Source organism: Diabrotica virgifera, chromosome 6, assembly GCF_917563875.1.
Source record: "Diabrotica virgifera virgifera chromosome 6, PGI_DIABVI_V3a".
NCBI lineage: Eukaryota > Metazoa > Arthropoda > Insecta > Coleoptera > Chrysomelidae > Diabrotica > Diabrotica virgifera.
Window position 1 is genome coordinate 214,890,034 of NC_065448.1, and position 13,732 is coordinate 214,903,765.

A 13,732-nucleotide genomic window follows, 5' to 3' on the forward strand; every position below is an offset into this window, starting at 1 on the left:
ACTTATGTATATTCGCCATTTTGAATGCCCACCATTTTTGTAAAAGGAACAAAAACTGAGATGGCCTTATATCTAAATTTGAACCTCTATATGTGTAGTATAGGTGGTCCAAATTATTTGCTTTTACTATTAAATGCACAATAATTCTTATAATATTTGCACGAATCTGCCGCATATTGGTACGTGAAGATACGTTTTGCATTTATTAAATGGTAATTAAGATAACTAAAAAGTTAAAAATATTTCCTAAAAAATATTTATACGCTGTTTTTAATGGCCGTATTAACTTTTTGAAAAATTAATACATACAGGGTGAAAGAATTGAAAAAAAAACAACATATTTTTACATAAAAACCAGGAAAAACAAAACTTCTGGTGGACCTATTCTTACGATTCAAGACCTCTATCTTTTACATAAAAAAAGAACCTATATGTATACCAAATTTGGTTGAAATCGGAAAAATTTTGTTGAAAAGTTATCATGCTATTAGTCACATGTGTATAGTCGCTATTTTGAATGACCGCCATTTTTGTAAAAGGCAAAATCTGAGATGGCAACATATCTAAATTTAAACCTTTGTATGTGTAGTATATGTGGTCCAAATTATAATAATATACTTCTATCATCAAATGCACAATTCTTATAATATTTGCACGAATCTGCCGCACTATATATTTTGGTTTTTATTTCAGGTTTTGCCGAAAAAGAGAACGCATCAGAAACTATGAAAGCAATATCGGTACCTTCATCTAGTAAACAACGTACGAGCCGATCTGTTAAAGAAAATACATTACAATGTGAAATTTGTTTTAAGCAACTTGCCTATAAAAGTTTCTTAAAGGAACACATGAGAGTTCACACAGGTGAAAAACCTTATAAGTGCGAAATTTGTAGTAAGCAATATACCAAAGCATGTAATTTAAAAACACATTTGAGAGTACACACAGGTGAAAAACCTTATAAGTGTGACATTTGCTTTAAACTGTTTTCTGTAGCAGCTACTTTAAGACAACATAAAATAACGCACACAGGAAAAAAACCTTACAAGTGTGAAATTTGTTTTAAGCAGTGGGCCAGAAAAAGTGAATTAAATGTGCATAATAAAATTCACACAGAAGAAAATGCTTACAAGTGTGAAATTTGTTTTAATAAGTTTTCCCATAAAGGTGGATTGAATACACATTTGAGATTGCACACTGGAGAAAAACCTTACAAGTGCGAACTTTGTTTTAAGCAGTTTACTCAGGAAGGTCATTTTAGTACACATTTGAGAACGCACACTGGAGAAAAGCCTTACAAGTGCGAGATTTGTTTTAAGAAGTTTAGTGTAATACACCATTTGAAATATCATATGAAAACGCACACTGGTGAAAAACCTTACAAGTGCGAAATTTGTTTTAAACAGTTTCCTGTAAAATTTAATTTGAAGTCACATTTGAGAACACATACTGGAGAAAAGCCTCACAAATGTGAAATTTGTTTTCGCCAATTTACCACAGCAACGAACTTGACACGTCATTTGAGATTACACACTGGTGAAAAACCTTACAATTGCGAAATTTGTTTTACCGAGTTTACTAGAGCAGCTCATTTGAAACGACATAATATGGTATTGCACGCTAGAGAAAAACATTGACAAGTAGGGCAGTCAATGAGGGTATTTGGCTCCGAATTCGATCCTACTACATAGATTTACTTGATATTTTCACAGTAAGTAGGGAATAGCTCAAGAAACAAAGCCTACCCTATGCCGATGTGCGCTTTTATCTTGGGGGTGGTTCCCACCCCTTCTCGGGGGGTGAAAAATGTTTTGGTTAAAATAGCCACGGAAGAGTCTAGAGAACCTAATTTTAAGCAAACACTGTTCTATAATTATTTTTTGGAAACTCAATACTTTTTGAGTTATTCGTGGTTCAAAATTGGCCATTTTCATTGAAAAATAACACCGTTTGGGACGGATTTTTGCGAATACCTTAAAAACTGTGCATCTGACAAAAAACTATATAAAATATTTTTGTAGGTTATAAAAAACAAAGAGCGTTCCTTCATATATCTTCTAGTTAAAATGTAAAGAGGGATATGGTAGGTAAGAAGAGTTTGTTTTTTGCTGCATGCTCAAATCGGTGTATTCAACTTGAAATAACAGAGACACTGTCGATTTTAGGTGTAAAAATGATACTAATAACTTTTGTAGTGCTTGAAAAGACCTTTAAAATGAGCAATACTAAATGTCGATTAAATTCAAACTAAGCGAGATATTCTGCAAAAAAGTTGTGATTCAATAAAATTGTGTTTTGACTAGGAAAGTTTTGGGGTAGTTCTGATTTCTTTCATTATATATGGATTTTGGGCTACTGAATCCGAATATGAGGTTTGCGGACAAAATTTCGTGACGGAACATTGAAAAAATCGCTAAAAAAGCGAAAATTTTTAGCTTTTTTCCGTTTTTTTGCTCAAATCTCGAAAACTATTAACTTTTAGTAAATGGTCTGTCAACAGAAATTAAAGTACTTAAAATTATCTACAAATACCACTATTTACTTTTTGAAGTTATACTTCTTTACGCGCGATATGAGGGTGAATTTTAATAGGATTAAAACCTTTGATCCCGGCGCAGTCGCATTACAACTTTTTTCTGATTGGATGTTCAAATGGCATGACAAAAATTATCCAATATGGCAAAACAAAAAAGTTTATAATTGTAGTGATTTTTAAATAGTTTTTAAAGCAACAGGTACGTAATAATTGTAAATGTATCATAGGTACCTACCAAAATACATAGTATGTAATATCATTTGAACTATCATTTGAACCTACCAAAATACATAGTATGTAATACTTTTATTTACATAATTTGATTACCATCAAAATTTCTATCAATATTCACCTAATATATTGTTTTCTTACTCTGTTTTGTTGTATTTTTTCAATTTAAAATCAAAATAATTTGATTTACATAATTTAAAAATGTCAAAAGTTTAATCCGTTTAGTTAGTCGATCTTCGCACATAATGACACACTGTCTCCGTGGCGAAGCGTTTAATGCGAGTGAACCCCAATACAACGCCAATACCAGCCGCGCTGGTAAGTTGGTTCAAATCCCAATAGAAACTTCTATTTTTTTTATTTTTTTTTTATACAGTTTATGATTGTAAGTATATTTATTATATAATTTTATTTTCAGAAAATACGTATTTAGTTAAAAAAATTTCCGACAATTAATGTTCAGAAATCATTTGTGGCATTTTTAATGTGTTTGTGTGTGTTTTATTCTTTTATTATTTTAATTTTTGGCACTGTTTTAATAAAAATGTTTGAGAAGTAGTAAGCATAAATTAGTTTTATATTTAAATAAAATATAAATAAAAAGTATATTAATTTCGTTTATAATCATATAATCATATAATAGAAGTATAACTTCTTACGTGCGTACAAAGTACACACACATTCTTTTTTTTTTTCAGACGAACCGTTCGGTCTAAAGTGCAAGTTGAAAATTGCCAATTTTTAACGGTCTCGACAAAACCCACTTTTTACATTCCAAAACTTCATTTTGTATTAGAATGCTGTCATTTGATAAATTTCTCCTAGTTTTCTGTACAAATAATAAATGCTAGTTCATAGGTATGGTATGTCTCTTGTGACAGCTTTCATGAGTCCATTCCGTCCTAAGAGACCGGGAATGTCTCTGCTTTTCCCTTAGAGCCACAAAGGATCAGGCACAGATGGAGTCACAGTTTCAGTTGGTGTGAACATTTCCTTCGGACCTGATAAACCTTGAGGTTTTCTCCTTTTAAGATGAATTATTTGAACAGCTCCCTGACTTCCATAAACCTCAGGCGCGGGTTTCTTTTTTATCCGAGGAATGGATTGCTTAGGAGCTACTGCATGTTTTGGCATGTACGTTAAAATCAGCGTTATCGTACACCTGCTGTGCAAAGCACGGCAGGTCATCTTTCTGCGGATCGCCTGCGAATGCTGACACTTCCAGGCGAACAGCATCTGTATAGGATAACCAAAACCCCAAAGAGGAAACTAAATCAACGTATTTTCTTGAGCCGTACTTTTTGTAGAGAAAACGGCCAACCCTGCAAGGAATGGTGAGACCAACTATCTGGGCCTTACTGCCGCTACAAGACTTTGAGCAAGCGTGTTGCTTATCTGGAAGTGTCAGCATTCGCAGGCGATCCGCAGAAAATTGACCAGCCGTGCTTTACACAACAGGTGTACGAAAACGCTGATTTTAACCTTTTCTATGCCAGGCCTTAATTTGCATGTTGGTCTCACAATCCCAAAGGTTTTTTCATGCTTAGTGTCCCATTGCCTTATATACGTCGAATATAAATAAACAAATAAATGACCAAAATATGTTTTTTAATGAGTTTTTTTTAACCAACTTAAACGTTTTCTTTTCAAAAGTATACTCATCAGAGAGCAAAACCAACTTGAAAAAATGTAACTAACTTAGAAAAAAAAATAATATAATGTAAATTAACATTAAAAATTTTCTTTTGTGTGGTACTCCTCAAAACATGACACTACGCAAAAGCCGACTCCACATCTTGCACACATGTATCTCGATTCGCTTCTCTTTTTTTCTGGTCTTTTCTGTGGCTACAAGCGCTTCACCTTCTAGCAGCTACCTATAAGCGTTGTCACCAGTACTACAATATAGCATATATCTAAAATATGTGAACAAATATATACGGCAATGGGTCCGCCTGACCTGTCTTAGGTGCCAACATGTTGAGGCTTTGGGAACAATAATCTAACATTTTCGGACATATTTCTACGGCATTGGGACACCAATGAGTCTAAAATTTTATAAGCAACGCATATTTTCGGCTTTGGTAAATTGAGACCATAACACCTTAAACGTATATATACGGCGGCTGGGAATACAGACCCACTTTTTCAAAAACATATATATGCAGCGTTGGGATAGAAAGGGTTAACGTACATACAATCGACGGATACCACACTTTTTACGTCATGGATTGCATTTATTGTATTGCACCAAAACATGCAATAGCTCCTAACCAATCCATTCCTCGGCTAAAAACTAAACCCGCACCTGAGGTTTATGGAAGTCAGAGAGCTGTTCAACTAATACATTTTGAAAGGACAAAACCTCAAGGTTTATCAGAAATCAAGATCCGAGGGGAATGTTCACAAAAACTGAAACTGTGACTCCATTTGTGCCTGATCTTCTGTGGCTCTAAGGGAAAAGCAAAGTCATTCTCGGTATTTTCGGATGGAATTGATTCATGGAAGCTGTGAGAAGAGACATACCATATTCATATTATAAACTAACATTTATTATTTGTACAGAAAACTAGGAGAAATTTATCAAATGACATCATTCTACTAAAAAATAAAGTTTTGGAATGTAAAAAGTGGGTTTTGCCGAGACCGTTAAAAATTGGCAATTTTCAACTTGCACTTTAGACCGAACGGTTCGTCAGAAAAAAAGTAAATAGTGATATTTGTAGATAATTTTAAGTACTTTAATTTCTGTTAACAGGCTATTTACTAAAAGTTAATAGTTTTCGAGATTTGAGCAAAAAAAGCGGAAAAAAGCTGAAATTTTTCGGTTTTTTTGCGATTTTTTTAATGTTCCGTCACGAAATTTTGTCCGCAAACCTCAGATTCGGATTCAGCAGCCCAAAATCCATATATAATGAAAGAAATCAGAACTACCCCAAAACTTTCCCACTAGGGGCTCGTAGAGTACAAATTCACTGAATCATTGATGACTAATGTATTTTAAGAAGAAATGAGAAGTATATTTAACCCCTCATCCATAAGATATTTAAATACATCGTTTTCCTTTTACAATACTTTTTCTTATAGTGTTATTTCTATGTTCAAAAAGTTGGACTGGATTAAAATGAATGGTTTTTGAAAAAAAAATAAGATCAAATTATAGAGCGCATTTTTAAATTGTCTTAAAAATCTTCTTTTTCCTCCATGTAACTCGAAAGAGATAAGAGGTACCTACGAAAAAAGAAAGCACACAAAAATGTAGGGATTTTTCAGATAAAAATTTCCTTTTCATTTTTCATTACTGTATCTCTTATCATTTTCAAGTTACATAGAGAAAAAGGAAGATTTTTAAGAAAATTTAAAAATGCGCTCTATAATTTGATCTATTTTTCAAAAACCATTCATTTTAAACCCGTCCAACTTTTTTAACATAGAAATAAGACTATATATAATAAAAGGTATTGTGGAAGGAAAACGATGCATTTACATTTTGGTGGAGGGGTTAAAATTACTTCTCATTTTTTCTTAAAACACATTAGTTATCAAAATTTCCATATGGCCTCATAGATCGGAATTGTTAGATACGTTCCTGAATATTATAAACGATCAAGAAGAGACAATAAAGTTTACAATGGAAAAGGAATACAATAACACCCTACCTTTCCTCGATGTTTTGGTCTCAAAGAGGGATACTGGATATGAGACTCAAGTGTATAGAAAACCAACACACACCAACAGATATCTCAATTACAAATCAAATCATAACATCAACGTTAAAAAGGGAATCATTAAATCCTTATATGATAGAGCCAAAATTACTTGTTCTAACGAAAATTCATTTTTAGAAGAAAAACAATTGTTAACATCTGTTTTATTAAAAAATGATTATCCCATATCGTTTATAAATAAGGAATTGTCAAGATTGGATCGAATGGAACAGAACAACTTAGAACGGGATCCTACAACATTCACAAGAAATAATACGAGGAAAATATCAATACCATATATAAAAGGACTATCCGAAAAACTTAAAACAATAGGAAATAAATTCAACATATCAACAACATTCAAAACAACAAACACATTGAGATCTATTCTATCTAAAACTAAACCTAACAGTGAACAAGAAAGAACAAAGAATTGTATTTATAAAATACCTTGTGAATGCGAACAATTTTATATAGGTGAAACGTCAAGACCATTAGACGTTAGAGTAAATGAACATCAGTCCTATATAAAAAATAGAGAATTTGATAGATCTCAAATATGTCAACACGCATGGGATAATGAACATAGAGTTCAGTGGAGAGATTCAAGTATAGTCCTAAAAGAAGCAGATAGTAAAAAGAGAAAAATCAAAGAAGCGGCTCTAATTATGCTAAATGAAACCAATTGTGTCGCAAATTCCTCGGTAGAATGCAGTAGGATGTGGTTACCCATATTAAAGGAGGAAGTCAATAGAAAGAAAATACCACAATTAGTAAATCAGTAACATATCGAGTTAGTACATATTTATTATTTTAGTATTATTTAAAATTTAAAATATCAAGTCAGAATTTGGTATTATTTTTGAGAATAAACTAAATGTAAACCCAAATACTTACGATGTCGGGATAGTATCACGAGGTTTTTCCTGGTTTTCCCTCGTGATTTACTATGGAATCTCTAACGCGAGAATTTCAGTGCCACCGTTGCATTTGGTTGTCTTTTTAAAGACAGATCACATGCTATGATTTTTTATGGCGGATATTCTTGAGTTGGGATTGATTTCATGTAATCGAATGAACTATCTTTTAGTAAAGTCGTCCCAGGAACGCAACTCATCAATATTAGCAATATCATTTTAAAGTCGTCTACTTTAAAATGTATAATACGTGTCTGAATTGCCGATATAAATGAGTCAGATTAAATAAATTATTAGAAGAATTTTTTACTAAGCAACAACATTTTTGTTTATTTAGTATTATTTTGTATTTTGACAACGACACCCGACTTGGGCGTCGAAACGTTAATAAAATCATTTTTAGGTAAAATTGTGGCTTATTTCCCATTTGAATATACTTGATTACATTAGTTATCAATTTTGTTTGGAACATATCTCGCTTAGTTTTAATGTAATGGACCTTTAATATATCTCATTTTAAAAATCTTTTCAAGCACTACAAAAGGTATTAGTAGCATTATACACCTAAAATCGACCGTTTCTCTGTTATTTCACGTTGAATACACCAATTTGAGAATGTACCAAAAAACAAACTATTTTCACCTACCATATCTCTTTTTCTATTATGACTAGAAGGTTTGTGAAGGCAAGTGTCTTTGTTTTTTTATAACCTACAAAAATGTTTACTATAGTTTTTTTAGTTAGATGCATAGTTTTTAAGGTATTCGCAAAAAAACCGTTCGAAAAGCTATTATGTTTCAATGAAAATGGCCAATTTTCAACCACGAATATTTCAAAAAGTAATGAGTTTTCAAGATAAAATTATAGAACAGTTTTGCTTAAAATTAGTTTCTCTAGCAAATTCCATGGTTATTTTTAACCAAAAAATTTTCCACCCCTAAGAAGGGGTGGGAACCACCTTCAAGATAAAAGGCATAGACCTTCATCGGCGTAGGGTAGACTTTGAATTAGGAGATAAGTAGAGGCTAGGCCAAAAAATTTCATTAAAATCCATGCAGTAGGATAGAATTCGGAGGTAATATCCTATTCTTGCTCCCATTGACTGGCGTAAAGTGCGAAATTTGTTTAAAGCTGTTTACTCATAGAAGTTCTTTGGATAAACAAAAAAGTCACACTCGATTAAAACCTTAAGTGCAACCTTAAACCGTGTAATGCAATTATTTTTAATGATAATAATGAGTATTAGTTCGTATAGTAATCAGTATTGACAAACAAAAAATAATAGATGCAGAATTGGTTGCGCCACAGTGGACTAACTCATTCTGAAACATGGACGTATACAGAAAAGGGGTTCAGAAACCCACAAAACTGTGCACTGATATTTTTTTGGGTCGCCTGTTACGAATTATATGTCAGAATTGAGAAATTCAAAATGTCTTATTATGAAGTAATTGATTATGCATTAAAATTTTTCATTTCCGTATTCGATTGTTTTATTAAATATAACTAGACCGTTTACCATTTTTACTGGAAATTAAGTAAAAAATTTTAGTTGAAAAAAGGTTATCTTGTCGTTTTGATTTCCACTTCAGAAATTATTTTTATAATTTAAAAGGTGATATATGATACAGTACTCCCTTGACAAAGATCTATACTTTGTTTCACGTTAGAAATAGAACGTTATGCTTATGGAGATCAGTTTTGCCAAACTTCCCGGACACGGGTGGCTCCTCGACTGCCGATATACGATTCATTCTATAATCCGTACGGCGTGGCATCGGCGCGCTTCTATCGTCAATAAGAAATACATGGGGCTATCTCCGCAATGTTCTATTCTTAACGTGAAACACTCTATAGTCATAACGAATACTTTGTATAATTTACCACCCAGGAGGCTTTACACATGGAGGTCGCCTTTAGAGGGCCATCCGGGAGTTATAATGAATCAAATAAACTCCTGGACAAAATTAACGCACCACTTTAATTAATCTAAATATTTACAATATGAACACCAAATAAAACTAAGTTACATTGAAATAATAATAAACACCTACAAATAAGTCTAACTTGACTTTATCATGATCTTAATTTGCCTTATTGTTTCTTTAAAAATTTGTTTTTGCCGGAAATACGTAAATAAGCTAGCATAACTCCAAATTGCAAAAAGAAAAAAATCAGTAAAGTAACACAATAAAGTGCATCTGGGTCAACACTAATACCGTGTAGGCCCTCCTCTACTTCTTATGACTGCATTTATGCGTCGAGGCATGCTTGATATCAAATGTTCAACAAAAGCTTGCGGAATATTCTCCCATTCTTCAATAACGGCCTCAATGTGTTAATTGTGATTGGCAATAGGGGGTCAACGACTTCGAATCTTTTTTTTTGAGATAGTCCCATAGATGCTCTATAGGATTCATGTCCGGACTGTTAGGTGGCCACTCTAATAATGGAATATCAACATCATTTAGGTAGCCAATGACCTGTCCAGCCACATTAGGACGAGCGTTGTCTTGCATGAATAAAAAATTGGGTCCAAGAAACGGAGCAAAAGGCATTACATGTGTAACAACTAGCTGATGATTTTCTGTTGGAGTGAATGAAAAGGGAGTGGTAAACTCCAACAGAAGTAGTAAAAAGAAGAAGATCTACTTAATGTAGCCAAAGGACAAAAATGTGTGGCTTCTCCGTTGAAGAAGCTGGAGTAACTAAAATACAACTTTGTAGTAGTATTTGTATGGAAGGATGCCAAGACAAAGAATATCGAATTGATACAGGACTAGAGATGAGAAATCATTAATAGATAGATATAACTTGAATGGCTAGCTAAATATGTATGAGAAGGGCCACTTGACACTCAAGGAAGGATTCGGCCAATTTGCACGGCTATTTTTGGCCAGACAATAGATTAAAGGAAGTGACAATGATGGCTCGAAAAGAAGATATGAAGATAATGTTCAGAAAATAGATAGAGTAAATATAATAATATACTGAAAATAGAATGAATTTTTGGGCGCCAGAAGAAGGATAACTAGGTTAACGCTCTTCCAGGTATTCTACGCTGCTATAGAGTATGTTAAATTTGTAGTACAAGTATGTGAAAAGTTATTAAAGATTATTAAATTATAAAATATACTACTAAAAATAAAGGAGTAATAAGAAAAAAAAATCACAATAAATGTATATTTATTGAATGTAACTACTAGATCTTTTTAACAATCTCTGAGTTAGGACAAGTAACTAGTGTGTAACTCTAACATGACAGGAAAAAGTGATACTAGTGAAAGTCAATTACAAAATCATCATACAACTATGATCTAAGAATACTCTTTATAAGGTTAGAAAAACTGACTACGGGTACCTCTAATACAGGAAGTACAACTTACAACTAGGTTAGTAGAACCCTCACCAAATAATAATTGTACGTTTATAATACGTACACCTTAATTAAATACTACCTGATACTATATATAACATATAAATACCTCACTGTGAGTGGGACAGGCACAAGCCTTATTGAATAAATAAACCTACGAGTGGATACACAGATCCTTTTCCTAACTCGTGGTTTATAATAGTAATAATAACAAGTGAAACCAAAAACTAATCTGAGGGATTAGAATCCAGAAGTTCATATGAATTTAATAAATTAAAGTTAAAGTTAAATAAAGTTAATAAGTTAAAGTTAAGTAAAGTTAATAAGTTCAAGTTAAATAAAGTTAATAATTACAATTTTGACTAATATGTGAAGTTAATTTTTAAAAATTTAATTAAACATATACTAAAATAATGGAATGAGTTTAAATAATTATACAAAAGTGGAACACAGCCTAAAAATAATCAAGATAAGAGTACCGACTACTATTATCAGGGAAAATATCTGAGCTCAGAAATTTATACCTTTATAGATTGCAGAGTGTTGGGGAACGCTATCAATTAAATATTATGTTGTAAAGAAAAAAAAACCTATAAAAAATATAAAGCAGGAAAAATGTGTGTGCAATTGAACTATAAAAAAAAATGTACTAAATATCACAAAACCAGTCTGTCTTTAATAAGAGCACAGTAAATGTTCCCAAACAAACCACTCTTTCCTAATCTTGAAGTTGATGTAATGAGCACCCAAGGGTGCTAACTCTCGCTAGCAGCTGTCCTGCTGGAGGTACAGGAGAGGAAGACTGGTAGAAAGCAGCTGAAGGTACTCAAAACTGTTGGAAAGCAGCTGGAGGTACTCAAAAAAAGAAAATGTGGAAATAATCCAGGCTGGTCGCCTATTGATTGTTTCTCTCTGTGTGGTCTGGCCTTGGTGTTGTTGTAGGGTGGCTTTAAGATTTCATGGTAGGTGCTAAAAAAAACACAGTGTGGTGTTACTACCAATCTACCAATGTCAAAAAAAAAGAAGCAAGAGATACGAGGAGGTGTTTTTATTCCTATGGGAATAAGAAGAAATAGGTCATTAAGTCCAAAAACTTGAATGACTAGACAGCTTGACCTTTTATCAGGTTGCTATCAGATGACCTTGGTCAAATAACACAAGTAATTTCCAATTGAAATACAAAATATAATTACTGTGAAAGAATATTTTATTATAATATATACACCGGTATATAGATATATTATACAAGGATGAAATATAGTAAGACTAAGCGATGGATACTTATTTGATCATCGTTCAAAAGATAGGAGTTCTGTAGACTTGAAAGGAATATAAAAAATGGAGTTTAAATTAGCTCTATTTTCCAACTGGAAGCACAAATTAACAACGAATATTGAATTATCTCTAGATGAGTTTGATCCATGAAAATAAAACATAAAAACCATGAAAATAGACTATGTGAAACTTAGTTAGCAAATGTCAAGGACTTCCAAAATGGCTGAATAAAATACTTAATAAAATGTGTATTTACCGGGGTAGAACTCATTGGATATAGTATGCTCTAAAATTCTTCAAATCCACTGCTGCTGGATAACTTCACTATACTTTTATTGTAATATTTAATCAATTTGGAACTGAGAATTAGAGGTGAATAATTGAGTCTAATGACCCCGCACACTACGATTCAGACCGAACACTCGAGAAACAATGGCAATCCAAGGCTCACGTTCACAGCTGAATCCTTCGTACCCCTCTACTAAGCATTGGCTGTCAAAGTGGGGAAACCAATGTTGCCACGTTTTAAATGTGACGTCATCAAGCATTTAAAAATTCTGAGATGGGTTTAAGTTCTATTTGAATAAACATTGAAAGAAAATAATTCTGAAAATAATTAAATAATATTTTGGATAGTTAAATAATATCTTCCCATCAATAATCGATTCTATAAGGGGCGGAACGTCACACATGTTCGACAATAATGCTGTCTAAGTAATAATGGGCATTCATAGACCTCGTACGTATGGGGACCAACTCCGTACGAGATTCAAAACAAATTCCCCCCAAAACATTTTAGAGCCACCACCAAAAGGTACTTTAGGAGAGATATTGCAGCTGGCAAACCTTTCTCCTCGCCTTCGCCAGACACGCTCACGATCATCTGGAGCTTTTAGGCTTACTCTAGTATCATCGGAGAAAAGAACTCGTTTCCAATCATTGATGGTCCAATTTTGATGCAATCTTGCAAAATGCAATCTCTAAACCCTGTGTTCTCTGGTAAGCAAGGGTTTTTTGGACAGTTTCTTGTTGCTCAATTCTGCTTCATGTAAATGTCTTCTAACTGTTCGAGACGATATCGCGACATTTCGAACATCTGCTAGTTCATTTTTTAGCAAATTGCTGGTGTTTCTCCTATCTCTGAGAGCACGTTGTCTTAAAAAACGATCATCAGTTTGATTAGTGCAACGTTTTCGCCCTTGCCCTGGTCTTCTATGGTACGACCCTGTTTCATTATATCGCCTCACCTTGCGACTGATGCTGGAATGATGTCTTCCTAACAAACCTGCAACGTATCGCATTGAATATCCTTCATCTAGGAGAGTCGATGCTCGCACTGCCTCCTCCATTGACAAATTTCTTTGGCGGTTCATTTTTTTTATTTGATTTTTATGCAAATGAACTTCCAAACATGCATGTGATGAAAAATATCACAATAAAAAGCTTGTTTCTCACAAGCACTTTGTTTTAATCGGCACTTTTTATGAAAAGTTGAACTCACTTTTAGTCTAAAACTAAGTTAAATACACATTATTGGTAAAACAAGACTATTATTAGCTTACATAACAATTGTCACTGTCAAACAAGGTCCATAGGCAACTTGTCGTACAGTAAATCATCAATAAATAAAGATTGTTGAGAAAAATATGGGTGGTGCGTTAAAGATTTCGTAACAATTAGTAGAAGATAC

General features: G+C 33.0%; 1 protein-coding gene and 1 long non-coding RNA gene across 4 annotated transcripts in view; one reads left to right on the top strand and one right to left on the bottom strand.

The window, feature by feature from the left end:
• The window catches only part of LOC126887210 (zinc finger protein 391-like), a 76,947-nt gene that overhangs the window by 23,760 nt on the left and 39,455 nt on the right, over window positions 1-13,732 (top strand). Inside the window, exon 7 of one of the 3 annotated variants that reach the window (XM_050654608.1) lies at window positions 694-5,301. The exons of the other annotated variants lie outside the window; for them this stretch is intronic. Coding sequence (XP_050510565.1) covers window positions 694-1,637 — 944 coding nt within the window. The 3' untranslated portion in view covers window positions 1,638-5,301. Of the gene's footprint in view, window positions 1-693; window positions 5,302-13,732 lie in introns of those variants that run through there. 3 annotated transcript variants of the gene reach the window in all.
• On the bottom strand, window positions 10,561-12,723 carry LOC126887212 (uncharacterized). Its single transcript, XR_007698985.1, has 2 exons — window positions 12,299-12,723; window positions 10,561-11,736 (listed from the first exon to the last, which is right to left on the bottom strand). It is a non-coding gene; the product is annotated as an uncharacterized LOC126887212 (long non-coding RNA).